At 34.3% G+C, this 26,129-nt stretch overlaps 1 protein-coding gene across 1 annotated transcript; it reads left to right on the top strand.

Annotated features, from left to right (window-relative positions):
• The first annotated feature begins 1,855 nt into the window (after positions 1–1,855).
• LOC141546152 (alcohol dehydrogenase 1-like) lies at positions 1,856–25,180 on the top strand. Its single transcript, XM_074273776.1, has 9 exons — positions 1,856–1,894; positions 5,602–5,703; positions 9,039–9,177; positions 12,469–12,556; positions 12,656–12,875; positions 13,073–13,333; positions 14,794–14,929; positions 17,654–17,792; positions 25,156–25,180. Exons 1-9 carry the CDS (start codon positions 1,856–1,858, stop codon positions 25,178–25,180), a joined length of 1,149 nt encoding a protein of 382 aa, XP_074129877.1.
• The last annotated feature ends 949 nt before the right edge of the window (positions 25,181–26,129 follow it).

Raw genomic sequence — 26,129 nt, 5'->3', positions numbered from 1 at the left:
TAGATGAACAAACAAGAGGTGACTTGAATATTAAAGATATCTTTTTTTAAATGGGAAAAAAGCAGACAATATATATTTCATAACTTAGGCTAGCTAATGATTTCTCAACCAAAGTATAAAAACAATTACAAAAGCTAAACCAGATAATTTTGATTTCACAAAATTGAAAAACTTTTGCATAAAATTAATGAATTTTGGATAATATGGGAAGCAATTTACTAGGGAAAATTTTTCTGTCAAATAACATTTATAACTGTTTGAAACACACACACACACAAATTGGAATACAGGAGGCCAAAAGCCATTCCCAAATAATTACAAAAGAACATAACTTTAAAAAGTACAAAAACTATTAATAATCTCATGAAAGAAGGAATGCTCCAAACAGGAAATTATAAGGTAAAAGCACATTAAAACATCTCTGAGGTTTCACCTTACACCAGCAAAAAAAAAAAGTAGTCAATGTTAGAGGAGTTGTCAAAAGGCAGGTACGTGCAAAGAAATTTTTGGTGGATCTGAGAATTGATGTAAACTTTCTGGAAGGCTATAAACTGACTAAAATATCCTTACCATTGATTCCACTGCTAAGCATATATCCCACAAAGGTCACAGACAAAAAGAAAGGCTCCACATCACCAAATAATTATAGCAGCATTTTTTATGTTTTTTGAAATAAAGAGAATGCTCATTGACTAGGAAATAGCTAATTAAATTATGAAATGTGAATACAATATACTATTACTATGATAAAAGAAACAGTAAACATGATGAACATAAAAAAATATGAACTTACATAAACAAGTGCAAAATGAAGTAAAGTAGGAAAATGACATACCCAATGAATATAACAATATAAATGGAAAGAATAACAATAAAACAAATTAAAAATAGAATATTGGAAAATTTTAATGAGAAAGCTTGGTCCCAAAGAAGAGTTCAAAGAAGATAGCTGATCCCTACTCAGAGAAGGGAGTCCATGGGCATGTATTATTTTATATAACATCCATTTTTAATGTACTGATGGATTTTACTAATTTTTTAAATTTTCTTTCTCTTTCCAAATAAAAAAAGTCTGATACCAGGTAGTTCTCTGGGAGAGGAGAGGATAAGAAATATAAGGGGGAAAGAAGACTATGCAAAAACAAAAGATACCCAAAAAAATGTCTATTTTTTAAAAGAATCTAAGTTCCTTAAAAGCAGGAATTGCATTTGTAATTGTATTTCCAGCACTTAGCATGATGTTTAACACGTTTTTTAATATTTGTCTATTCTTTCATTTTCCTCCTCCACTTTATTCTTTATTTATCCAATCTTATATCATATCATATTATACTATAGATCTAGAACTACAAGAGACCACCAAAGATGTCTAAATCAACCCTCTTATTTTATAGAAAGGGAAATTGAGACATGGGGCTTTGAGATGACTCTTCTAAAATCAAACAAGTACTGAGTACCAAAAGAGATATTTGAACCAGGGTTTTCTGGCTCCAGAACCAGTTTTCTTTCCAACATTCTCTCTCTTGTTCCATTTAGAAGACCTTTCCTAATTCTCTTATTCTTTCTCTCCATTAGCATTCTACCCTATACTCCCTCTTATCCTTCAAACTAGAAAATCCCTACCATGTCCCTCCCTCTTCCTCTCCTCTTTTCTAACTTCTTTGTAACTGCTCTATTAGTATTTTCACTCCACTCATCTCATCTCTAGACTTTCTTGCTCCTTTAATGAGTATGTAAATGTGCAATAAATAAAGAGCTTTGATGTTTATAGGAACTATAAATATAGGGAATGATTTCCTCTCAGCAAGACAAGCAGAAGATTCCTGTTTTTCTCTGGTACTTTTGAGATAGAAAGATGAAGCAAGCTAAGTTTTGTGTGGAAACCACTGGCAAAGTAAGTATAGTTTGGTTTTTTTTTTTCTAGAAATGTATTGTCATTCTTCAATTTTATACATAAAGTGGACAGATAAAGTGTATGTTGTCTCATTAACTGAATAAATTCATTATATAAAATTATATTATGTTGCTTGTACATGCAAGAACTTATTTAAGCATTGATGTATTTCTGATTATTTTAAGTCAAATTATTATAAAATATATATTTTATTGCAATAAAAGCTCTTGCTACTTAGAGAAAACACTTGGTAAATCCTTTGAATAAGGTGCTTAAATCTAATCATCTTTAATTTGCATTGATGTCATGAGAGGCTACTTAGAGGCCTAGGTCTACAGTCAGAAATACCTGGATTCAAGCTCTAGTCTATATACTGGTGGTGCCTCCAAAGATGAATCATTTAATTTTTCAGGACTTCAGGCAAGGTAGAGCAACAAAGAGTATTGGGTTTCGAACCAGAGGGCCCTGGTGTCATGTCTTGTCTCTATTACTTACTACCTTTGTCACTTTGGGCTTCACTTTCCCTATCTGTAAAATGAAGAGTTTGAATTAGGTGACTTCTAAAGGTGCCTCCCAGGTCTAAATGTACAGCAGGAAAGTTGCTGATCTGTATTGGTGGAAGGAATTTCCGCATTAGAAATTGCCTACAGTAATAAAAATCACATGTCCACTCACTTTCACCAAGACACTTAGATATAAACAAGTTTGATAATAATAGGTTTGGGAATGGTCATTATTTTTATTAAAAAAAAAAACACAACCCAAGGCCCTAAAGAAAGAAAGGATCACAATCGGTCCTCTCCCTGGAAAAAAGGAACAGAATATAAAATTCTGAGCATTTTTAGGGGATTACTTTCTCCCACTTGAAAGATAAAATCTAGGGAAGGATTCTGGAAAGATGGCAAAACTACTGATCAAAAAATAATAAGCTTTCATCCATAAAAAAAGACAAAATTGTGCCTCAGGGCAAACATAGAGTAGTTAAAAACAAACAGTAGTTGGAGCAGAATAGTAGTTATCCTAGGACAATTAGAGAAGATCTGAAGAAAGATAAAGGAAGAAGTCTAGGTTCTTTTATAAAGAAAAGTTTTCTTATTGCATGTATATATAGAATGAGTTTTGCCATGTGGGCTATTTAGTTGATCAGTCCAGTCAATGTTGTTATATCTACTATTAGTAAATACAGCTTTCATATTTTAATGAGAATGTAATAGGAAAAAACAAGCATATCATTTCACTTTATGACTATAAAGATGTATTTGGAAAAAGGTAAATTATTAAAAACATAAGATGAAACGGTGCTATTAAAAAAAATTAATAAGAGGGAAAAGTAAAAACAGAAAAAAAAATTCACTGGTGACTATCTGAAAGACACCTAGGAGGAAAATGCATAGGAACATAATTGCTAAATTTCAAAACTCTCAGATCAAAGAGACAATTTTACAAGCAACAACAACAACAATAAAGAAGAAAAAAAGAATAAATTCAAACAGGCTGGAACTACAACTACAATCACACAAAACCTCTCTGTGATTAAAATAAAAGAATGCAGGTCTAGGAATACTACATATTGAAGATAAAAGAACTAGGGTTGTGACCAAAAATATTATATTCAGCAAAATTAAGCTTAATTCTAAACAAAAAAAAAAAAATAACATTCAAGGAATTACCAGACTTTCAAGATTTTATTTCAAAAAACAAATTCTTGAACACAGAAATTTTGACATAAAAGAATCAAGAGAAATATGAGGTAAATATCAGAGATTAACTTCAAGGAATTCAATAAGGGCTGTTTGTGTTTTATATATAGAAATGTAAACCATAAGTCCAAAATTGTCATTAGTAATTGGGTAGTTCAAAAGAAAGATTGGAACAAAGCTGAGCATGTGGTGGTTCCAAAAAGCAAAACTATGTAAGAAAAGGTTTTAAAAAATGAATGAATGAATGAAAAGTAATTATCTTATACAAATGAGGTATGAGGGCAAAAACTGACATGGAAGAATTAGACAAGGAAGGAGGGTAAGTAGTTCTGAAGTCCTACTCTTATTGGGAATGAGTTAAAGAGGGAATAAGACATATATAGTATAAAACTCTCCAAAATGTATAAAGAAATAAGGGAGAAGAAATAGGATAAGGCAGAGTACAGAGGAGTATGTAGATTAATGGAATGGGATTAAGTGTGTAGAATGGTATAAAGAGGGAAGGTAAGGATAGAGGGAGAGTATGAGTGAGGGTTACTTGAGGAGGGGAGATTAAGTAATAGCAAGGCAAGCTAGCAGAAGTAAAGTAGAAGTTAAGAGGAATAGGAAACAAGAGATATACACAAACACAATAATAATGATCAATAGTAGAATGTATTGGGGGGAAAGTAGGTGTAGTAATAATCGATTTCAGACAAAGTCAAAGTTTAAAAAGATTCCTTCAAAAGAGAGAAATCTACATTATGTAGCAGCCCTATTAATATTGTTTTAGATTATTCAAAACAAGTATAAGGTTGGAATATCACTATAGCATATAATATATATGCCTACACACATAAAGATATTGATGCTTAACTGTAGCCTGCTTGGGAAAGGGGGGGAAGAGAGGAAAAGGAAAAAAAAAAGAATAAATTAAAAGGGTACAACAGAGAACAAAAGAAAACCTACAATGAAGCAAATAAAAGATGAGCCGTTCTGAATATGTGTTTTTATTATTATGTACATTTTCTTGAAATGGAAATTTGTTACATATTTTGAATCATCCTTTAGGTTCTGCTATACACATGGTAAATTTTTTCTTTTTCTTTTTTCTTTTCTATTTCGTATTTAAGTTTTAAATAAATAGTTTTCTTAAAAGAAAGAAAGAAACATCTATATCCTTATGATTATACTATGGTGATGAATTTCCATCTTCTCAATTTTGGAATGGGGCAAGAATTGACAGTCATCCTGAAAATGTCTAGATATTTAGTTCTACTAAAACTCCATTGAACACTTAACCAAAGGAAATTACATTTTACATTATATAGCACATTATAATTAATAAAAACAATTCTGCTTACATCATTCCTTTGAAACTCTCAACATCAAATAAATATTCTCATTTCAGAGAAAAACTGATCATAAGAGAGATGAGTGAGCTATTCATGGTAATCTAACTTATAAATGGTGGAGCCTGAGTGTGAAATCAAGTCTTTAGATTATAGATCTATTAACTCTTTCCAATGCACAAAAATTGCTAAGGACACAAATGACATCCATTGAAATCCATCCAGCAGCAAATGTGGAAAGGAATCCATGTTCTAAATTTTGTACTTTGGCTATTTTCATAATATACTGAATAGTGGTACAATAAATAGAATGCTGGACCTAAAGTCAGAAAGATCTGAATTCAAATCATACTACCCTCTGCCTACCTCAGTTTTCTCATCTATAAAATAAGGATAATAATAGTACCTATCTCCCAGAATTGTTGTGAGGATCAAATGAGAGATTATTTATAAAAATACTTAGCACAATATTTGGCACATTACTATGTAATTTCATAACTACTTGTTTCTTTTCTTTAGATATTTATTTTTACATTTATCCAAAATGTACAGGTTAGAAACCATCCCCAGCTGGAAAAAAATAGTAAGAAAGACAGCCAGGATGCCTTTAGTAAAAATGATGCCAACATAATTTCAGCTTACATAAGAATCATGTTCTATTTTATTAATTTGACAGGTCATCACATGTAGGGCAGCCATTGCCTGGACAAGTAATGCTCCCTTGTCTATTGAGGAAGTGGAAGTTGATCCACCAAAGGCTGGAGAGGTTCGAATTAAGGTAAAGTTGATATTTATGATTATCCCCCAATGACTTTATAAACTCAATAGGAATTCCTGTTTCAGGAAATGGAGACTTGGAGGTTTTAATCTTCTATATGTATTTTTCTATCATTCAAAAGTTCAAGAAGCCATCTGTTTCTTTAGACTGCCTCTCTGCCTCTACAACCAACTGATCTTTATCAATAAACATGGTTGGGTTAATATTCTTTCATCCAACCAGGAGTCATATCCCCCATTATATGCATAGCATGAAGCACAGGTCCATATTCCAAGACACTACCTAAAGAGATATTATATGCAATTGTATCCAAATCAAAAAATGTTATTAAGCATCTCTATGTGAAAAGCATTGGTGAAATAAAAAGACATTTAATAATAGAAAAGTCTGTCATCAAGGGGTTTTACTCTACTGGGAAGACAGAATATGTATTCACACAAAGAAATACAGGATAATGTCAGGAAGGAAAGACATGGGACCCCAACAACCATGGGGGTGAGGAGAAGCTTCCCAAAGAAGATGACACCTGAACTGAATCTTGAAGTGGAAAGTTTTAAAAGCTGGGATTGTGACAGATTGTGAACAGCTCCAAATCTGATGTCTTTATTTCCTAGGAAAAAAAAATTCCCTACAACTTTAGAGTAGTACCTCAAGTTCTGTCATCAACATCATCATTAACTACTGTTCTTTCAGAGAAAAGAAGAGACAATGCAAAAATATAAAATATAGATCTTAAAGACTATCAGACTAATCACATTCTCAACATACATACATATCTACTTGCTTAACAATTAACAATTGTTTCATTAAATAATCTTTTGTTTTCTAAATATCCATCTTCATTTTCCAGAAACTGATAAGACTAAAGTCTGAACATCCATACTTGTAAAGAAAATGATACAATGGTCTGCAAACAATATGCATTTTATTTTTCCAGTAGTATTTATTAATCCAATTTTTTCTAAAATTTAGATTTAATTTAAATCTAAGTAAATAAAATTTACTTAGTTGCCAAGGGCAACTGGATTGCACAGTGAATAGAGCACCAAGCCTGGAGTCAAGAAGATTAATCTTCCTTATTTCAAATCTGGCCTCATATACTTGCTACTTGTGTGACTTTGGGCAAATCATTCAGTCCTGTTTGCCTCAGTTTCTGAGGCAAATTGAGTCAAGAAGAATTGGACACAATTAAAAAGCAACTAAAGAACAGACAAGGTCAAGGATTCTATTCATAAAACTTACTACTTGCTCATGAGACATAGCTGAATAGAGAGCTGGTCTTAAAGCCAGAGAGATCAAATTCAAGCCTAATTTCTGACAATCTGACTCTGTGACTTCGGGACTCCCTAAGACTATAAGTTGTACATTGGTAGAAAAAATTTCACCATCCTGAAGTCTGCAATATAAATGAAATCACAGGACTATTCCTTATCTTGAACTTCCTACTTCATCATTTGCAGAAGCCATTTTCCATCAACCAAGATGGAATAATCACCACAGGAAGCATAGACATGTGCGTAATGATTGCTAATGGGAGACAAGAAGTTCAGTGGATTTTGATTAGCAAAAATTAAATAGAAATTTGAATATTTGAAAATTAATTCTAGTACTTTCTGTTTCCCTCCCAGTAAAGCAGAGATTCTTAACCTTAGACTGATAATGAATAGATTTCAGTTGTCCATGAACTTGTACAAGAAAAAAAAAAATTATTTTGCCTAACATCTAGTAAAAATTTAGTATTTCCTTCAATCATTTCAAAATATTATTCAAAAATAGGGTCCAGACCGCCAAAAATAAGGTTCATGACTCTAAAAGGATTAAGAAGCCCTGATAGATAGCCTATTAACAATATGACAATATTAATCATATTGAATAATTAAAGGAGCTATCAGGGCCCAATTTCCCACAAATGTAATATATATTCTTCTTTCTGGTATACTTCAGGGGATAAATCTGAGAAATCCATGTGGATATTCCTTCCAAAGGTAGAAAAGCAAGACAGCTGTTTTCTTGTTTCATGTAACCATGTCTCTTCCCTAAATCTTCCATCAATTTAGTCAAGCCCCAATCTTGGATGCTGCTCACTATTTTCTATCTCAGCTTCAATTCATGTTCTGCTAAATGATGCTACAGAAATATTGAAGCTGCTCACTTCACCACAAATTCATGCTAGCTAATCTCAAGTGAACATTCACTATGTAAGGCAATCCTCCATAATTAATTCATTCTCCCTACCATAATGATAACTTCAAATGATTTCATGCCTTCTCAAATCTCCTAATTTTTTCAGCTGAGAATTTTTTCTCTTATTTCACTGAAAAAGTTAAAACCATTTGCAAAAAGTTCTCTTCACCTTTCCTTTTCATTTCACAGAACTCAGATGTCTTCTCTGCCTTCATCCCTATTTGTCATGAAATACTTCTCTTGCCAAATCAAACTTCCATGCATGTGCCCTTACCCCTATTGCACCTCATCTCCAGAAAAATAATTCCTCTTCATCCTCAATCTTTCACTGATCCTCAATATCTCCTCAACTATTGACTTACTATTAATGGTAAGCATTCTGAGCTATACTTTTAGACACTGAAAACACAAGATGCATTTGTAGTCATTAAGCAAGCGTTTATTAAGCACCTACTATGAGGATAGGCAGAACCATTAAATGGTGGAGCAGGCAGAGCAACAGGCCCAGAGTCAGGAAACTTGAGTTCAAATCTACCCACGGATACTTACAAGCTATGTGGCCCTGAGCAAATCACTTTACTCTATTTTGCCTCAATTTTCTCATCTGTAAAATGAAGTCAAGAAGGAAATAGCAAACCACTCCAGGGTCTTTGCCAAGAAAACCCCAAATTGGGTAGGGAATAGTCAAATATGATTCACCAACAACAACATTGGGTGTAGTATATAACCTGTTTTATCAGCCATAATATGCATTAGGTCAGCTTTATATGATCAAGCTAAGAGTGTCATTGAATAAATTCACCAGAATCAAAAGAGAATATATGGATCCAATAGCAGGGCTTTTGATTTTCTTTAGAACCACATGCTTTGCCAGCCTGCCTTATTCATTCTTCAACCAAGGTGGAAAATAACCATCTAAGGATACCTGGGCCCCCTAGCTGCCCCAGACCACCCAGTTTTACAAACAAACATTCTGCTATCCAGATAATAAGAAAGAGGATTCTATTTAAGAAACTTAAATTTTCTATGATTACAGGGTTTATTTGTTTTTGTTTTTAACTATACAAGTATACACTATACTAGGTTCAGTAATCTGATATTATAGGAATAAAATATTCTGTTGTGTTTGATGTCATTTAATTGTCATGCAGGTTATATCTTCAGGGATTTGTGGTTCAGACAATCACATAATAAATGGAACATACCCAGTACCTTTACCTGCAATTCTGGGGCATGAAGGAGCTGGGGTGGTAGAAAGTATTGGAGAAGGTGTGAGCACTGTGAAACCAGGTGAGAATGAACCCAAAAATGGTGTTTGAGGTCAGAAACCTCTCCTTTCTACCACTTTACAAAAATGATCAAATTCTCTATAAAAAGGAAAGGAATTTTGAAGGAGATTAACATATATACAAGTCCATTATAAGTTTCAGATCTGGGAGAGACTGAGAGAAGATTATTAGTTATATGTTAGATTATAAACCTTCCTAATTTGTGACCAAAGATCTAGAGATCATTATTGATCACAAACTTGAAAATTCTGATTACAGTAAGTTAAGCTTTTGTACAAATAAAACTAATGCAGACAAGATTAGAAGGGAAGCAATAAACTGAGAAAACCTTTTTACATTCAAAGGTTCTGATAAAGGCCTCATTTCCAAAATATACAAAGAATTGACTCAAATTTATAAGAAATCAAGCCATTCTACAATTGATAAATGATCAAAGGATATGAGCAGACAATTTTCAGATGAAGAATTTGAAACTATTTCTAGTCATATGAAAAGGTGCTCTAAATCACTATTAATCAGAGAAATGCAAATTAAGACAACTCCAAGATAATACTACACACCTGTCAGATTGACTAAGATGACAGGAAAAGATAATGATGAATGTTGGAGGAGATGTGGGAAAACTGGGACACTAATACATTGTTGTTGGAACTGTGAATACATCCAATCAATCTGGAGAGGAACTTGGAACTATGATCAAAAAGTTATCAAATTGTGCATGCCCTTTGACCCAGCAGTGTTTCTACTGGGCTTATATCCCAAAGAGATCTTAAAGGAGGGAAAGGAACTCATATGTGCAAAAATGTTTGTGGCAGCCCTCTTTGTGGTGGCTAGAAACTGGAAACTGAGTGGATGCCCATCAATTGGAGAATGGCTGAATAAATTATGATATATGAACGTTATGGAATGTTATTGTTCTGTAAGAAATGACCAGCAGGATGATTTCAGAGAGGCCTGGAGAGACTGACATGAATTGATGCTGAATGAAATGAGCAGGACCAGGAGATCATTATACACAGCAACAACAAGACTATACAATGATCAATTCTGATGGACGTGGCTCTCTTCAACAATGAGTTGATTCAAACCAGTTCCAATTGTTCAGTAATGAAGAGAGCCCATCTAAATCCAGAGAGAGGCCTGACTATGGGAACTGAGTGTGGACCATAACATAGAATTTTCACTCTCTCTGTTATTGTTAGCTTGCATTTTTATTTTCCTTCTCAGGTTTTTTTTTCTTTCTAGATCCGATTCTTCTTGTGCAGTAATATAATTGTATAACTACTTATACAGATATTGGATTTAACATAGATTTTAACATAAAAAAATTATAAACCTTCCCAAGTGTATAAAATCACTTCTAACTTAGCTTTGGTCTTACACTCGAAAAATCTTTCTTTACTAGTACCAAACTGAATATAGTTTTTGAGACACAAAAATTGTGCTTCTTAGACAAAAAACCTGGGTATAAGTGAGGGGAAGGAAAGTCTTGTCTGTGATTGTATGAGTGAATAATGAGGGGAACTGAGGCAGATCATTTGGATTGTAAAGTGGGAGAAATGCCTCTATAATTCCTATTTCTGGATGCCTTGACAAGCCTATAGACTGTCAAGAAGCATCCCTTTGTCCCACATCAAATTCCAGAAGGCCAATTCCACCTTCAAATAGGAAGCAAACAGGACTTTCCTTTGGAATTTTCTTGTAGAAATTCAGATTTCACAAATATAAAACCAGAAACGCATTCTGCTCAGTTGGTCTCTCCCAAAAGGCAACACCAGCTTTAAGAATGGTTTTGTTCCTTGGAAATGGCCCTTCCCAAGAGAAGAGAAGATACACTATTCAGAAAGAAGCACTGGTCAGTGGCATTAAATGCTGCATACACATCAAGAAAGATGAAGTTTAAGAACCGGCCATTGGATTTGTTTGATAAGGAAACAACACTGGAGAGATCAGGTTCGATTAAGTAATGAGTTTGGGAGCTGCATTGCAAAAGGTTGAAAAGTGAATGATAATGAGAAGAATTAAAGACCAAGGAATGTAAACAATTTTGAATTTGTCTGTAAAAGAGAAGAGAGGGGGAAAAGGATGGTTTAAGGAGATGGCACAATCAAATAAGAGCTTATTAAAGATAGGGGAAATCTAGCTATGTTTAGTTGGAAATAAGCCAGTTGAACAAGAAAGCCTGAAGATTAGAGAGTAAAGGTCTAGGATGATTTTCAGGAAAGACAGTCAAAAGACTGAATAAGGTGAAGTGTTATGGGAGCCACCTGCTAGTGGCTACTGGGGATTTAATTCTGACCAGCAAATAGATCATGGCATGTGAGAGAACGATAATTATACAAGGAGACAGAGAGGCAGTTGCAGTGAAAATCTCTGAACCTTTCTCTCTTTATTCCATTCCCAATACAGAATAAATAAAAGTTTTTTCAGTACAGCAAGGTTATTTTTGAAAAAAGGATACATTCTTCCCCAAGCAACCTCCAGATTCTTATCACAGAACGCCAGTGTGGGTCAAAGCGGTTCCTGGAGTTGGCCAGTTCTGCTCAGAGAGTGAGATAATGATTATCAAAACATCTTATAGTTTCTCTAGTGTGCTGGAATTCACAGCTGTGGGGGCTAGGATTCACGGATGTGGTAGGGACATTGGAGAACCAAGCCGCTTCTCAAAAGTACAGTTCCCTTAAACCTTTATACAAGCTTTTCAGAGTTCCACACAAGTGTGATCCTCAAAAATAAAGAGTACAAGCACAGGGGTTATAAGAAGATCACCTCAATATTTTTGCTTTTAATTTTTCTTTTTTACTCTAAATTTGGCAATCTCAATAAACACAAATATGTTGATATGTGTATAAGAACAAAAAAAGAGGATTGTATAGGACACTAAACATCTTTCATATATAGTTGGGAGGTTTTAAGTTTATTAGCAAGTAATTTATTAGCCTCTATCTAGAAAGTTTTTCCAGCGAGTGTAAGACACAGATATTGTTGTCATTCTTGAACATGTAATAGCTTTGCAGGGTTTAAAATGCCAGAGAATTAATGCCCATAAAACCAATAGCTATCATGTGGTCATTTATCTGGCCAGGTCAAGAGGAAAATTGCTTCTTCCAGCAAAGAACATTTGAATTCTTAATGCTAATTATGTGATGAGCTCTCATTCCAACTTTGTGAGTTATTTTTCATGAAATCCATTGTATCCAGTATGCTGAATAACCTCCACATTTTATTTTGATGGTATTCACTTTTTCTCTCCATCCAGAATGAGGTTCATTTTCTTGTTTTCCTCCCTTAGGAGATAAAGTCATATTGACTTTTCTACCTCAGTGCAGAGAATGTGACTCCTGCTTACATGCCAAGGGCAACTGTTGCTTAAAAGAAGAGTAAGTGCCTTCCTATCACTATCTGCTAACATCTTGACCCAGAATTGATGGATCTCATTTCTCTTCATGTGTATCTGTCTTTCTGTCTCTGTGGACTAGTATCTTTTCTCCAGTTGGACTGATGCTTGATGGTACCACCAGATTTACATGCAGAGGGAGGAAAGTGCATAATGTTTTTGGAACAAGCACATTCACTGAATACACCGTGATGCATGAGATTTCAGTAGTAAAAATTGATGATGATGCACCCATGGAGAATGTCTGTATATTAGCCTGTGGATTCACCACAGGCTATGGAGCTGCGGTTAATAGAGCACAGGTAAGCATGTGTTGATGGGCAATTCAGTGAACAAGGTTTTCCCTAATCAACGTCAGTTATGGCTGAACCAACCAAAATGATCAAGAAAGTACCTTGTAAAGATGTAGGCAAATTGTGCAGAACATTTCTCCTATTTTGATGGTGCAGGTTTATTCAGCCCTAAAGTCTCACTAGGAATTTGTGTTCTTCATGTACAGGTGACTCCTGGTTCTACCTGTGTTGTCTTTGGGCTTGGAGGTGTCGGCTCTGCAGTTGTTCTTGGGTGCAAAGCAGCTGGTGCTTCCAGGATCATTGGCATTGACATCAATGAAGGGAAATTTGAGAAGGCAAAAGCTCTTGGGGTCACTGATTGCCTTAATCCCCGAAACTTCAAGAAGCCCATCCAGCAGGTGGTGATGGAGATGACTGGACTTGGTGCTGACTTTACCTTTGAGGCTATTGGGACTACTGACACCATGGTATGTTACCTCCAGGCACAGGGGAAAAAATATGTTTTAGATCAGCAAATAGCCATGTAGTCAACTAATTTAACTTTATCAAAAAGTACTTAAAATTAAGAAGATAATTAACACACATGGGAAGTTACCTTACTTTCAATGTTTGGTAACTGGAAAATGTTTAAATCATTGTAACTACACTTTGTACCTAGTGATATAATATTATAATATACACAAATAAATATAAGGAGGACCAATCCCAAATGAACCCCTACATGTAAAAAGGGCTGTCTCCCACATGTGGCAGGGAGGTAGCTCAAAAGGAGGAAGAATAAATATCTTTAGCCTTTTACTCCACTATCTCTACAAAGGGGAGGTATAATCACTTCCCCTCCCCACCCCCACACTACCTGGTTTCCAAAAAGCACAATCCCAGTTCTAAATTCAAAACCTCTCTAAAGCTTGAGTCCTAGGCACCCTGGCTTCTCAGAGATTTCATACTTGACTGCCTGGCTGCACTACCCCACACACACTCCTGGCTTATTCTCAGTCCTGTGATCAGCTCCAGCACCTAAAATGAGGACAAAGAGCATATAAAGAAATAAACACCACCACCAGGACCCTTCTTAGAGCCAGGATCAAAGCGAGAGAAAATAGAGGAGGAACTTGCCTTTCCCTCTCATCTATTAATTTAATGGCATCAAATCAGGTACAACGAGCCACTGCAAAGAACATAGATGAAAAGATGGTGGGAAATACAATCAAGATCTCAATCTTACCAGTTTTAAAGACACAGATAGCCAATCAGTGAAAGACAAACTAAGCTGCTCAAAAGGGTGAAACTCTATAAAAATTCCTCTGTCTCTGTCTCTGTCTCTATTTCTTTCTCTCTCTTTTTTCTCCTTCATCCTTTTTCATGTTTTTTTCCCTCTCTATTTCTCTCTTCCTGGCCTTCCTTTAAAGAGCAAGAAATCTACCAAAAATAAAAGAAGGAAGAAATACTAAAGGTATGGGAATATATGAAAGACATGAGACAGAGAAGGAAAGGAACAGGCAAATATAAAAAGTAATAGAGAGAAAGAAGACAAGTAGAAGAAAGGGTTTAGAAGGAGTAGAAACTGGAGGCATAAACTATAATAAATATTATATTATATGCCTTAAACAAATTAGGATATGGAAAAATGAAGACATACTCTAATTCTGTAAAGATATATTTTTAAATAAATGGAATGAGGAATAAAGCATAGGAGAAGGGAAGAAAGATGACAGGAGATGGCCTAAGAAAAAACTCCATTTGACATTTGACCCCAATCAAGAAATGGGAATTTATAATCAATCTAAATCATGTGACTCAAATGAATATGATCTATGTGTCAACTAGGCAGTAATTCTACTGGTCCTTATGATAAAAAACTTCACATTAAAACTCTATGTGACCAGAGATGTGACAGAAGAATATGTGATTATATCATTAACCCTAGGTTGCTGCTCTGGAATCCTGCAACATGAGTTATGGTGTCTGTGTTATTATTGGGGTATCACCAGCAAAATCCCAGTTCTCTTTTGACCCAATGAAGCTACTATCTGGTCGGACGCTAAAAGGGTGCTTGATAGGAGGTAAGAAGAAAACTTCAAATGAGCAGGGAGGTTAACTTTAATAAATCCCCTTGAATTTTCCAGAAATAGTGGGACACATATAGTGGTTAACGTTTATAGAATAAGAGAGAGGAATGAAGTCAATCAATGGATTAGTCAAATAATGAGCATTTATTATGCATCTATTATGTATCAGGTATGTACTGTTACAGAGAAAGCCAAAACAGAGCTAAAAGCATTCTTATTCCTTTCTAAATCTAGGATGTACTGGAATCAAATAAAGCCAGTTCACAAAAACTAATTCTTAAATTTTCAGTGTAAATATTCACGCCTCTGAAATTGACAAAACAAATCAGGACTTAACTTGTTTTATTATCTAGGCTTAAAAAAAATGATGGATAAAATGTTAAATATGAGGATTAAACTTAAAATTATGTCATATGTATATTTTTTGAAATCAGTTATTAAATATTTATACACATATCCCTGACTAATGAATATTGTTATAGTAGCAAATTTGTAAATATTAATTACTATTAGATGCAATTTAAAATAGGTCACATTCATCTATGGCTGTTATCAATACATAAATCAATCAACAAACATTTATTCTAGGAGACAAAGAAGTTAGGGTTATAACCCAGAATAATCTACCCAGCAAAACTTTCTCCTAAAAGATTATATAGAAGAAAAAAAATACATATATACACACATATATGTATATGTATATATATATATATATATATATATATATATATAATGAAATAGATAATCCCAAGCATTCCTGATGAAAAAAAAAAAAGAGATTATTAGAGATTTAACATTCAAATATAAGATTCAAAAGGAGCATGAAAAGGTGAACATGGAAGAAAAAATGATTAAGCATTCAATAAGTTTTAACTGTATATATCCCTATATTGAAAGAATATATACATATGTATGTATGTATAAAATTTCTTTTTATTTTTAAATAGTAGTTTATTTTTAGTTACATATAAAGCTAATTTTTAACATTCTTTTTTTAAATTTTGAGTTCCAAATTTTTCTCCCTCCCTCCCTCTTTGCCCCTTCCCTGAAACAGTAAGTAAATCAAATATACATTATTTGATTGATTTGATACCTTATGATGTAGGTTTACATAATTGTAAAATATATTTCCATACTATCTATGTTGTGAAATATTAAACAGACAAAAAGAAAAATACACAGAAATGAAGAAAATGAAAATAATATGCTTCAATCTGCATTCAGTATTCATTAGTTCTTCCTTTGGATGTGGATAGAATTTTCCATCACAAAGTCTTTGGATATATAAAATTCTAAATTTAGGCAATTTAGAAGGAGTCTACATAGAAGACACGGTTATTATGTGAGGATAACAAAAAAAAATTAAGGGGTGAGAAAGAAGGATGTGCTGAGAGGAGGGAAAGGAAGAGGAAAAATAGGGGAAATTATGTAACATTTATGTTAGAGGTCAGCAAGGAGGAGCTTTAATGGCAAGGAGGGAAAGGAGGCAGGCAATATCTCAATCTCATTTTCATCAGAATTGGTTCAAAGAGGGAAGACTATATAGATATCTATGTTACCTAGGAGATAGAAATGGAAGAGGATAAAAGAAAGTGGGAAGGGAAATAAAATGGAGGACAGATTAAGGGAGGTCACTTGCAAAACACACTTTTGAGGAGGGACAGAGTTGAGAGAGGGAGGGAGGGAAAGAAGGAGAAGAGAGACAGAGAAACAGACAGAGACAGAGAGATAGAGAAAGAGAGAGAGAAGGATAAAGAGAAGAAAAAAGAATGGAGGGAAATATAATATATACTAATCATAATTATGAATGTGTATAGGATGAACTTATTAAATGTAAGCAAATAGAATGGATTAAAAAACAGAACGCAGCAATATGTTGTTAACAGAAGATACACTTGAAACAGAGACACATACATACACAGAGTTAAAATAAAGGGGGAAGGAAGGAAGGAAGAAAGGAAGAAAAAGGAATGATCCTATCCAAGCAGAATGAAGCAGAAGTCTTCATGGAGAAGATGGTATTTGAACTAGATCTTGGAGGATTGCTAAAATTTCAATAGGAGGAGGGTGATAGTACTTTCTACTCACATAGAACAAATACTTGAAAATAAGAAAACAAAATATGAAAAGAAAGTACAGTGAGGGATCCAATTTGGCTATAGAGTGAATGGGTAGGAACAATGTGACACTATATAGAGTACTAGACACAATCTGAGTTCAAATTCTGCCTCAGATTGACTATCTGAACTGTCTGACTCTGGGCAGATTTTTATTCTCTTTGGGCTTCAGTTTTTTCATCTGTAAAATTAGAAGCTTGGACTAAATAGGTGTGTTCCAGATATCAAATCTACTATCTTATTATGATCCAAAGAAATGCAAATTAAGTCCAAAACTCTGTAGGGCCTTGAATGACCAGCTCAAGCATTTGATCTTGAATAGATAAGTAGAGGCTTTTCAGAGTCTTTCAGAAGAGAAGTAACTTGAACATACACAAGAATATGAGTAGAAGAATATGACAAGGAGACTACAAGCCCCATCTACAGTTTCTGCTAGACAATCATTCAGCTTCTTGTGTTATCTGAAAAAGAAAAGAAGACTTTTATATAACTATCAATAGATATTTCTCTGTTCATTACGTATGCGGTGTACTTGAAATTTACTTGATTCATGAAGTTAACCTTATTGTTCAAGCATTAGTTTTATCTTTTTTCTTCACAGAGTATAAAACTAGAGACTGCATTCCTTTATTAGTGTGTGATTATATGAAGAAGAAAATTGACGTGGATTCAGTAATAACCCATAAACTGCCTTTCATCAAAATCAACCAAGGGTTTGAACTCCTCCAATCAGGAAAATGGTGAGAGATTTGTTTGGTCATCTTTGTGCCTAACATTTACATGAAAAAAAAAAAAAATCACAAAGATTAGGAATCCTCTCTCACAAGATCCTAAATGAGTTAGAAATAGATGAAGAGGGTGGACCTGAGAAAAGAATAAAGCACTGTGGCATCCACTACTAATTTCACTACTCATTAGATATGTGCTATAACAAAGCTTGTCCTTTCATCCCTCTATACCTTAGTTTCATCACTTAATATAAAGTTGGCTTAATAACACCTATCTGGCCTACTTCAGAAGGTTCTTCAGAAGATCAAATGAGATAATAAACATGAAAACTTAAAATTAAAGATCTTAAGTTCTTATTTTTATTAATGTTGGTGTTACAAGTCTACAAGTATAAGTAAATGTTTAAAATTTCAGTTTGAATATGTGAAAGTGTACAGTGATAGGATTTTTATTATTGATATTGGTATTACACATCTAAAAATATAAGTAATGCTTAAAATGGAATTTTAACATGTTAAAATATATGATGACAGATTAGGATTGCCTCAGTTCAGAAATTATTTGCAGAGTGCTGTGCAGAGAGAGGAGATCAAAATGTAGGGCACCAAATTGTGAAATATATTAAATGTCAAGCAGAGAATTTATTCAGTAACCAATACTAAGCCACATATTTGAGATGAGGAGACTTATGCATTATGCAGGAGGCTTAAAGAAGCAGAGACTGGAAGGAAAAGTGAATCTTGATTCCTGCCTGCATTACCTGGGTTCATATTCAAAGAAGAGTTTTGGTTTTATCTTTTCTGAAATATGTAAGGACATTCATGTTTACATGGATGAAGAGTAAGTAGAATGTTAAGAAGAGGTGAGATGGAGTGTATTCCAGACAGAGGGAATCAAAAAGCAAAGAGTGGAGAATATTTAGGAAATTAGAAGTAGTATAATTTGATTGGATTGTAAGATACCTGATGGATGGTGATAAAAATATGGTTGGAAAGGTTAAGGTAGTGACAGTCTATGAAAGGTATTGATTGTCAAACAAAGGTGATATAAGGAAAGTCCCCTAATATTGTAATTTACATCTCCTATCTTAACAAAAACATGTTTTACCTCTTAGAAAGAACTGTTGCCCTATCTTAAGAATTTTTTAATCATATATATTCCATTTATTAATTATTCTAGACAAGAGACCTAAAGCATTCCTAGAAAGTCTTCTTGTGGGCTATGTAGGTTTTACAAAATCAATTGACTTGGTGGAGACAAAGGGGAGGAGAAACAAACCAGAAAGTTGCCAGAGATCTCCCCAGTTTCCATTAGAAACATCTTTAAATCAAGCCTCTGAAGAGATTCTGGAGTGACAGAACATGCAAAGAGATTTCATGAAACAATTTTTCCATCTTACAGTAGGTTAGAAGGATTTCAGTAAAGTTTCAGTGAAGTTCAGTAGTCTCACTTGGGTGAAATAGAGTACAACCCAGTGCAAATGGTGTCTGGGCAAGTTATCAGGAGGGTCTTACTTATAGCATAGATTAGCAACTGAGACCCCTTGGTCAATTAAAATACAAGTACATTTAAATAAAATATAAAATAAAAATAAAGCACAATTAAAATAGTAGATCAGCTGACTAGCAGTGGAACTTCCATCTCCAACACAGAAGACAAATTGCCAGCCTTGGAAACCAGGCAACAATAGGCAAGACTAGGTGGGACTACCCGAGAGGGGTGAGCAAGTCACCAAACATCTGAGATTCCAGTGCTCAAAGCCAATGACCTCACACAAGAAGATGGGGACAGCACCCCCTATGTCTCAGTAGCAGAGTCCAACATTAAAAGCCACGAAAAGGGGTGGGGGGAGGAAGGGGGAATGAGTAGGAAACAAAAAAGAACTTTGACCAAAGAATGCTACTATGATGACAGAAAAGATCAAAATACTAACTCAGAAGAAGATAAAATGCCTGCATGTGAAACTTCAGAGGGAGGTATAAATTGGTCTCAAACTCAAAAAAAACTTCTAGGAAGAGTTCAAAAAGGATTTTAAAAGTCAAATAAGAGGAGTAGAAAAAACTGAGAATAAAAATGAGAAGTGTATAAGAAAGAATCAACAGTTTGGAACAGAAAGAACAAAAATTGACGGGAGAAAACAATTCTTAAAAAGTAGAATTACCCAAATGGAAAAAGGTACATAAGCTAACTGAAGAAAATTATATTTTAAAAACTAAAATTAGGTAAATGGAAGCTAATGACTCTATGAGATGTCAGGGATGTAGAAGACTCTTACCTAAAATGATTATGCAGAGATAACTCAGAAGAAAACAGAAAAGTTATTTATTAAAACCTCTGGAGGATGAGCCATCCCATCACGAGATAAGAAAGAGAAAGCTGTGATAGGAGGGCTAAAGAAGTAGTAAAGATATACAGCTTTTATACAAGAGATTACATCACAAGTAAGAGCATTGAGAAGGGGAGGGGGAGGCATCTAATTGGTTGTTGCTATTCAGAGAGATTGGAATGGAAGGTTTCTTGTTTCCCCAAAATCACTTGATTTCTAGGAAACAGAAAATCAGGTCTTCAGGCTTAATCAAGCAGATTGTGGTCAAGCTAATACTAAATATGGATAAATGTCAAATAGTGATAAATGTTATCAGCTCAGGTTAAGTAAATATGTTTATAGCTGGCCAAGGCTCAAGTAAACATGGGCCTGTACATATTATACAGGTCATAGGGGAAACACAAAAATAATGAAAATAAAATACAGAAAAAGAATTCATACATTCCTGTAAATTCTTCACCTTATCTCTCTATTCCACACAGAAACATCAAAAAATAAGTCAAACTAAAAAGAATGAAAAAAAAGAGAAAATATAAAACACCTCATTTTTAAAACAACCAATAATTACAGAAGAGATAATTTAAGAATTATTGGACTATCTGAATGCCATGATCAAAGTCTGGATGACATCAACAAGAAAAATTGCCTTGATCTTTCAGAATTAGAGAGTAAAATAGTCATTGAAAAAATCCCCCAATCACCTTCTGAAAGAAATCCCAAAATAAATGTTCCAAAAAATATTGTAGTTAACTTCAGAATTATCAGCTTAAGGAGGAAATATTGCAGGTAGCCAAAAAGAAACCATGTGAATGAATCTCAAGGAGCCACAGTCAGAATTACTCAGGACTAAGCAGTCTCTACATTAAAGGATCAGAAGGACTAGAATGTGCTATTCCATAAGGCAAAAGAGCTTGGATTACAACCAAGAACCAACTACCTAGAAAAATTAAGCATAATCTTTCAGAGGGGAAAAGATGAGCATGTAATAAAATAGGGAACATACAATAATTTCTGATAAAAAGACAAGAACTAAGCAGAAAATCTGATCTTCAAATATAAGACTCAAGAAAAGCATAAAAAAAAAAGGTAAACAGGAAAGGAAAAAATTACCTTACTTATTGTTTATATTCCCAGGTGGGAAGATGATACTTTTAACTCTTGAGAATTGTATCTTTATTAGAGCAGTTAGAGCATGTGGGTATAAGTTGACTTTGAGTGATAATATAAAAAAGAAGTTAGGGGCAGAAAAAAGGATTTTAACTAGAAGAAAGGGGAGGTAAAATGGATCTAAACTAGATCCCTCTACTTCACAGTAGAGGGGAAGGAGGGAGGGGAATAAACATTGTTTGAACCTTAATCTTATCAGACTGGCTCAAAGAGGAAATAACATGCACTGAATTGGATATAGAAATTTATCTTACCCTATAAAGAAGTAGGAGGAGAAAGAAAAAAAAAGAAAGGAAGGGGGTTGGATGGAAGGGAGGGGAAAAGTAACGGGAGAAATGTGGAAAGGAAAAGGAAAAGGAGTGATAGAGAGGGCAGGTTGAGGGAGATCAGAGTCAGAAACAAAACACTGGTATGGAGGGACAGAAAGGAAAGAGATAAAAAGGACGACTAGGAGAGAAAATACAAAAGAGGGAAATACGCAGCTGGTAATCATAACTCTGAATGTGAATTTATGAGAAAAAAATAAGATAGATAAACCTTTGGTTAATTTGATTTAAAAAGAAAAAGAAACTGAAATTGCCAGTGAATTCACCACTAATGAAGAGGAAATTAAAACAAAAAATTTGCCAACTAGCAAGAGACAGAGAAATTCTATTTAAAGTAATTGTAGAAAATATAAATTATTTAGGAGTATACTTGCCAAGACAAATCCAGGAACTATATGAATATAATTATAAAACAAAATTAAGTTGTTTCTAAATAACTATGAAAATATCAAATAGGTAACTAAGCTAATATAATAAAATTACAATTCTAAAATTACAATTCTACCTAGATTAATTTACTTTTTCAGTACCATATCAATCAAGCTGCCAAAAAATTATTTTATAGAGCTAGAAAAAAAAATAAGAAGAAAATCCATCTGGAACAAAATTAGTTGACCAATGGCTTTATACCAATGGAAGCAATTTTTTTTCTCCAAGTACAGTGATTTCATCATTGTAGGGAGATGTTAGGATTCTTACAAAGTGCTAAGTCACTGGAATGGACAGAGACAATAATTATCGAATTTAGCATGGTTCAGTATGATTGATCTGACCCTACAAGGAGATGTTATGGGCCAGAACTTGAAACTAGGTACTAAGTGGAATTGAGGAAACAATGGTGAAATCTAATTTAGCATTGATTTAATCCTACAACAAATAATGGTTTCCTCGTGATATAATGATTGGTGTATATTCAGTGAGGAACATATAAGCAAAAAGCTCTCAGAACTTTGGGAGAACTTCAGGGAATTTAGGGCGAGGACTTCGGGAGAACTTCAGAGTCAAGATTCATTCCCACTTCCACCTTTGTGCTGGATGGAGACATTGGGAAGATGAGAGGCTGAAGCTGGCAGAGTCAAAGGACTAGCAGCAAGAGCTCTGGGGAAGCAAGGAGAGAGGAAGGTCTCCAGAAAACTAGCAGAGCCCCAAGTGAAGGAGATAAGATTTTGGAAGAGACAGTAAAGGATTTGGACTTTAACTCCTGGCTGCATTTGGGATTACTGAACTGAACTGAAATTAAGGCTGCCTCCAGAAGCCCTCCAAGAAACCTGCACCAAGAGAACAATTAAATTTTAGAGAAGAGAACATTACAGGAAATCCCTGGTGTAGCTGTATATGTGTGCAGCTTAGTGATTCATCCACAATTTAACAATCCTGGGTTGTATTTAGGCTACTGAGAGATTAATTAACTTGCAAATGATCACACTGTGAGAATGTGTTCAAGGCATTAGTTAAAGAACCTTATTGAATTCATGATATATTGAGAGAGACAATATGCAAACAATCACCTGATCTCAAAGGGAAAGCATTAGCTTTAAGGGGGTCCCAAAAAGGCTTCTTTGAGAGAGTGATATTTTAGCTGGGAATTTTAACTTGAAAGAAACAAGGGAAGCCAAGAGGCAGAGATGAAAAGGAATTTTAGATTTGGAAGATAGTCAGTGAAAATTCATAGTATTAGAAGATGAAAGTTCTTATAAGAGGAATAATAAACAGGTCAGTGTTGTGGGACTATAGAGTATATGGGGGAACAGAATGGTATAAGAAGACTAGCAAGGCAGGACAAGTTATGAAATGCCTTAAATGCCAGAGGGGTTTTTTGAATCCTAATGTAAAAGGAAGTCATTAAAGTTTACTGAATAACGAGGTGAGATGATTAGACCTGCATTTTATAAAGATCACTTGGATAGCTAAAGAAATTATTGTGGGAAAAGACCTGATGAAGGCAGACCAACCATCAGGCTATTTCAACAGCCCAAGCATGAGATGATAAGGACCTATAGATTTAGATCAGAGAAAGGGGAATATACCAGAAATGTCACAAGAGGAAACAGACTGAATAAAGGAGGTTAGTGAAGTGGGAAGAGTCAAGGATGATGCCTTACATGGTCAATTCTGGGTAACTGGAAAGATGATGATACCCTTACCTATAAGAGGGGACTTAGGAAGAGGGGAAAATTGGGAAGGAAAGATAATGACTACAGTTTGGGATGTGTTAAAGTGCTCAGGATATCCACTTTGAAGTGTTCAGTAAGCAATTAATTGGAGGTTCAAGACTGGAAGTGGAAAGAAAGAGTAGGCCTGGAGAAGTAGATCTGAGAATCACCTGCTCAGAGATGATGACTTGAACCCATCTCTTTCTGATTCCATAATCTGCCTTCAATCCATTGCCTCTTATATATTAATTGGAATCTTACCATATCATAACTCTGACATTACGTAGTCTAATCCCTTTATTTTATATAAAGTAGATAGTGAATTGCAGTAGAAAAAGTGTTGCACTAAGAAATAGAAGATCTGAATTCAAATACTGGCTTAAACTCTTCCTGGCTATGTGATGTGCATAAGAAATTATAATGTCTTTCGCCTCAGTTTTATTATCAGTAAAATAGGGAGAATTCTCTCTATTTCATAGATTTAGAAAAATATTTTGAAAACCTTAATATAAATGACAGTTGTTAATAGTATTAAACTGGGACCCATAGAGATTCAGTAAGCTACCCAAAGGTACATAGCTAGAAACAGATAGAAGCTGGGTCTTTAGCCTTTCAGAGCAGTCCTCCTTTCCCGCTACTAAGTTTAGCTTCCTCTGGTCCCCAGTTACACATGATGACTTTAGACCAAGGCAGCTTTCTAGAAAAGATGGAGCCTCTGTCACAAAGGAAAGATGGAGCATCATTTCCAAGGATCAAGAAAAGGCATCATTTGTACCTCACTGATAGTAACCCAGGAGCATCACCATGCAGTCAGTAGAGAAGCTCAATGGCAAAGGGAGACAGGTTGTTGATTTTGATTCTCAGACTTCTTTCTATATTCCTGGAATCACTGGATCAATAGCATTCTCCCTGGAATGTTAATGTATTCTGAGACCTAGTCTGTCTAGTATAGATGCTCTTCAATACAACAGATGTATTAGGGACTTCCACTGTGGCACATTCTTCTATGATTTATTATTGATCTATGCAGAGAATCAGTATCAGAGGAAAGAGAATGAGAGGAGCCTTTGATTCTCTCATCTATTGTTAAAGTTAGGTCTAGGTCACTTGCTCTTCCCCCTCAGATAGAAATATTTGTTGGTGATAGACCAGAAATGGAAATGGAGGACAGAGGCTATACAGACCACTTGAAGATTCTTTTTTAATATAATTTTTATTTTGTTTTACTTTTTTCCTGTTAACAAGAATTTATTTTCTCTCCTTCCCACCCAAATGAAAAGGAAAAAACAAAAACAAAAACTTTGTTTAAAAAAAAAAGTGCATAAACAAGAAAAAAATTTCAATTGACCACATTTGGAAACATATGACTAAAAAAATTCTTTTTTGTACTTTCCTGTTTCAGCATTCGCTGTGTCCTGTTGTTCTGAGGTCAAGGGGAATGGAAATGCAATGTCACCCTACCTTACTAGACTGTCATCCTCCTATGCATCAGGACTGGGGTTGAAACTTGGTACTTCTTAGAAGGGGGAGAAACATAATAAACTACTTCTGAACACTATGCCATTAAATGTTTGTTTTAAATGTGTATGAAGTTGACTGATACATATTATCACTATTTCTTTATGTTTGACTAGCTATATTGGAAAGTTGAATATAAACTTCTTGATGGCAAAACTATCTCATTTTTACATTGTGTATGTTGGAGCCCATCATGGTGCCTCAACACTTCATAAATGATGAATGATTGATTAATTTTAGGGCAAAAAATAATCACTAAAGAGTTCACACAAGTTCAAAGAATTGTGGGGGGAGAACCAATTTGGAGAGAACTTTTAATATGCAAAACCAATGCAAATAATCTGCTACATTCCTAGTCCTGGGAATACAAAGACAAAAACATATCAATTCCTGCAACAAGGACAGATGTAAGTCAATCAAAATATATACAAAATTAATTCAAAGCAATTGACTGAAGGAATAATAGCTCTAAACAATATCCCAAAGCCAGAAAGCTATATCATTAAGCTAAATACTAAAACCATTGAGTTTACATTTGTAAATAATAAACAGTAATATTTCTATAGCACTTGAAGGTTTACAAAACACTTTACAAATATTTTCTCATTTTATCCCCCCCCCAACAACCTTGGAAGTTAAGCTTCATTAATTAGCTATAGAATAATTAGCTATTACTTATTATTATCTTATCATAGAGGTTTTTTATTTTGATTAATAATTAAGCTACACAAAAAGATTTGAGAAGAGAAGGGAGGAAAGACATGCAGCAAATTCCTTTAATAAAGGTTTCATTTCCAAGACATATAAGGAACTTAGTCAAATTATAAGAATAAGTGATTTCTCCATTGACAAATGGTC

The sequence above is a fragment of the Sminthopsis crassicaudata genome, chromosome 6 (genome assembly GCF_048593235.1).
Source record: "Sminthopsis crassicaudata isolate SCR6 chromosome 6, ASM4859323v1, whole genome shotgun sequence".
In the NCBI taxonomy this organism is placed as follows: Eukaryota; Metazoa; Chordata; class Mammalia; order Dasyuromorphia; family Dasyuridae; genus Sminthopsis; species Sminthopsis crassicaudata.
Note: the sequence above shows the minus strand (reverse complement) of the source record. Positions and strands in the feature narration are given on the sequence as shown.

Excerpts from the sequence above, each read along its gene's own strand:
- LOC141546152 (XM_074273776.1), top strand. The coding sequence starts at position 1,856 with ATGAAGCAAGCTAAGTTTTGTGTGGAAACCACTGGCAAA. Across the intron at positions 14,930-17,653 it reads AAAAGGGTGCTTGATAGGAG|AGTATAAAACTAGAGACTGC; the intron begins GTAAGAAGAAAA and ends TTTTCTTCACAG. Across the intron at positions 17,793-25,155 it reads CTCCTCCAATCAGGAAAATG|CATTCGCTGTGTCCTGTTGT; the intron begins GTGAGAGATTTG and ends TTCCTGTTTCAG.